At 64.2% G+C, this 3,173-nt stretch overlaps 1 protein-coding gene across 1 annotated transcript; it reads right to left on the bottom strand.

Annotated features, from left to right (window-relative positions):
* On the bottom strand, positions 1–2,425 carry SP9 (Sp9 transcription factor). The gene is made up of 2 exons (XM_061202175.1): positions 2,405–2,425; positions 1–1,428 (listed from the first exon to the last, which is right to left on the bottom strand). The coding sequence occupies exons 1-2, from the start codon at positions 2,423–2,425 to the stop codon at positions 1–3; spliced, it is 1,449 nt and encodes a 482-aa protein (XP_061058158.1).
* Positions 2,426–3,173: the final 748 nt, after the last annotated feature.

The raw sequence follows: 3,173 nt of genomic DNA, 5'->3' as shown, positions 1-3,173 counted from the left end.
CTAAGAGTCGTTGGGGCCAGACGCGGCTTCCTTGCCTCCTGCCGAGGCCGCCGCCGCCGCCGCCGCCGCCGCCGCCGCCGCCGCCGCCCGGGCGGCACTGACGCCGGAGTCGTGCAGGATGAGGTCGGGGGACTCGGAGCGGGGCGTCTCCAGGTTGCTGGCGTCCGTGTCACTGTCGCTGCCCTTTTTGCCCCCGCCGCCCCCGTTGTGCGTCTTAATGTGTTTGCTCAGGTGGTCGCTGCGCATGAAGCGCTTATTGCACACCGGACAGGCGAAGCGCTTCTCGCCCGTGTGAGTCCGCAGGTGCCGCTGCAGCTCGTCCGAGCGCGTGAAGCGCTTGCCGCAGAAGAGCCAGTTGCACACGAAGGGCCGCTCGCCCGTGTGCCAGCGCAGGTGCGCCTTCAGGTGCGACGTCTTGCCGTACACCTTGCCGCAGCCCGGGATGTGGCAGCTGTGCAGGCCCTTGCGCCGCAGACTCGCCCCGGCCGGGCCCAGCCGCTCCGCCTCCTGGCAATTGGGGCAGTCGCAGGTGGCGCGGCCGGAGTAGCGGCGGGCCGAGCGCGCCGAGCTCCCCCCGGCGGCGGCGGCCGCGGCGCCCGAGATCATGGCGCTGGCTGCGGCGGCCGCCACGGCGGCGCTGGAGTCCGAGTAGGAGGGCAGCACCGGCTTGAAGCCGTCCTGGGCCAGCAGGTGCTGGCTGGTGGAGAGCAAGTGCGAGGCGGCGGCGGCCGAGGAGCCGAGGCCCGTGGAGCTGAAGGCCGAGTGCGTGAGCGAGCTGAAGTCGGGGTTGTAGGTGCCGAGCTGCGAGTGCAGCGAGGCCTGGGGGGCGCCCGAGTGCAGCGAGCTCTGGAGCCCCCCAGCGGGGTTCTGCACCTCCAGCCACGAGCCTGGGCTGCTGTGCACGTCCCACCACGACGACGCCGCGCCGTTGGTCACCTCGCCCGCCGCCAGCGTTGAGTGGAAGCCTGACTTGTACCACGACTCGTACGGGTGCGCCATGCCCACGCGCGGGTACAGGCCGTCGGCCGCCGTCGTGTGCACCTTGGAGATGAAGGCCGACTGGCCGCCCGCCTCTTGCGGGGACACCCCGGCCGCCGCGGCCGCGGCCGCTGCCGAGTTGGAGAATAAGCCGCCGTAGTCGCTGCTGAAAGCGGACGACGTGGGGGACGTGGAGGCCAAGCAGAAGGCGCTGTTGGCTGCGCCAGAGCCGCCCGCCAGGCCGCCTGAGCCGCGGCTGCCGGTGGCCACGGCGAAGCCCGAGAGGCTGGAGCCGAGGTTGCAGCTGGACGAGGAGCGCTTCCAGGGATGGAAGCCGCCCTTGGCGAAAGCGCTCGACTCCGGCAGCGTCGTCAGCGGGCTCGTGTTGCCGATCTTGTTGCAGGTCGCCGCCAGCATGGCCAACGGGGTCGTTCCGAAGCGCGGCTCTTCCTAGAGTGGGTGGGGTGGGGGAGGGAGCAAGGAGGAGGAGGGCAGGAACAAGTGGGAGGAAGACACAGAGTGCACCCGTGAGCAGCCTCGTCCTCCCGCGGCTGGTCCCGGGGGGTCGTGGCTCCCCGGCTCGCGCCTCCTCCCCGCACGCTCGCCAAGGATGCGCCGCGCCCCGCGCGGGGAAGAGGCGATCACAAGGGCGAGGGTCTCGGCGCTGGAAAGTTGTTCTTCAGTGGGACTACAAATCAAAGTTGTCTCGGTTCTCCCCGCCTCAGTCGCTGCAAACCCTGCCCCAAACCGGACTCGAGTCGCTTGCCTTCCGTTCGCCATAAGCCCGCTCCTCTCACAGAAGCCCCCAAATCGCCCTTCGGGGTGAAGCACGGAGGTAAACACATCGACAACAAACGCCATGTGAGGGCAGAGGCGGCCGAAATAGCGAGCCGGGGGTGGGGGAAACTTGGGGCACTCTTCCCAAGGGTGGCTAGGACTTGACTCTTTTTAACAGAAAACATTTTAGATGTTTACATACACACACACAAACAAGAATCCGAGTAGAAGCGACCCCCGCGATGGATTTCAGAGTCACAGACGAACTGGGGAGCCGCAGAAGTGTAAATGTTTGTTAACGTGACTACATGGACTACAAAACAATTAAGGCTGTTTTCTGGAAACACCGCTGTCGCGTAATTGCAACAATCCCCGAAGCAAGGGGGGATGGGGTATAAATCACGAGGGGCAGAAAAGAAACCTCTAAAACCGAATATTAAAAGGACTTGCTTAACAAATCCTTTTCTTACAAAGGCACCTTCTGGGTTCCAATAACTTGGGAAGAATCAGTCCTGGAAATGTGGAAAGTGCTAAAAGAAGCTGAGGCTGCAGTCGGGCAGCAACAGTTTCTCCAGAGCCGCGGACCCGGAGAAGCCATAACGAAAAATTACTCCAGTTAAAACAAGCAAATGCCGCACTTTCGACTTACCCCAAGTATAGACGTGGCCATAGCAGGTCCCTGGGCGGCGCGGCGGGGCCGGGAGCGGGGCTGAACCTGGCGGCTGCTCGGGAGAACTGTTCGGGTACCGCACGGCTCCCGTGTCCCCGCGCTCACGCCGAGCGGACTCCGGGCTCCCGCCGGCTAAACTCAGCCTAAGTGCTAGGAGCACCCGCTTTGAAGTGCCGCTGGCGGCGCCTCTCACCCAATGAGGGCGCAGGCAGAGCAGACGGGAGCTGCCCCGCAGCCAATCAGACGCGCCGAGGGGCCCAAGCCTGGGCTCCCGGCGCGTGCCAGTCACCGCGGCTGGCGGGGGGGGGGAGGGGGGACCGCGGGCTAGAGATTGAAGAAATTACAGCGCAATTAAAAATTTACACACACGCACCAAGCCAGGTTTAACTATCGTTGAGACCGAGCCACAAGCCCCCCGAACCTCCCCGAGATGATGCAAGTTAGGACAGTCCTCGACTCTCCACTTGTGGGAAAGGAGGCGGGAGGGGAGGGGGCCTGAGGCTGAGGCCGCACCAGCAAGACCCAAGTGGAGACGGAAATGTCAACGCTCACTTTGTGTGTCCAGGCTCTCGCCTGCGGAGCACAACTTCAGCTGGAATCCATCATTCTCGCTCGCGATTTTATCATTGTCATTTGTCTACCTAGTTCCTTATTCCCACTGCATTCAGTTTTACTCTCAGAGTCACATTGAGGAGAAGGGGGCGAAGGGACAGCTCCTCCGAGAGGAGAGAAATAGGCCTCTCCGTCC

Source organism: Eubalaena glacialis, chromosome 1, assembly GCF_028564815.1.
Source record: "Eubalaena glacialis isolate mEubGla1 chromosome 1, mEubGla1.1.hap2.+ XY, whole genome shotgun sequence".
NCBI classification, from domain to species: Eukaryota; Metazoa; Chordata; class Mammalia; order Artiodactyla; family Balaenidae; genus Eubalaena; species Eubalaena glacialis.
The sequence above is the reverse complement of the archived record's forward strand: the minus strand, read 5'-3'. Positions and strand labels throughout refer to the sequence as shown.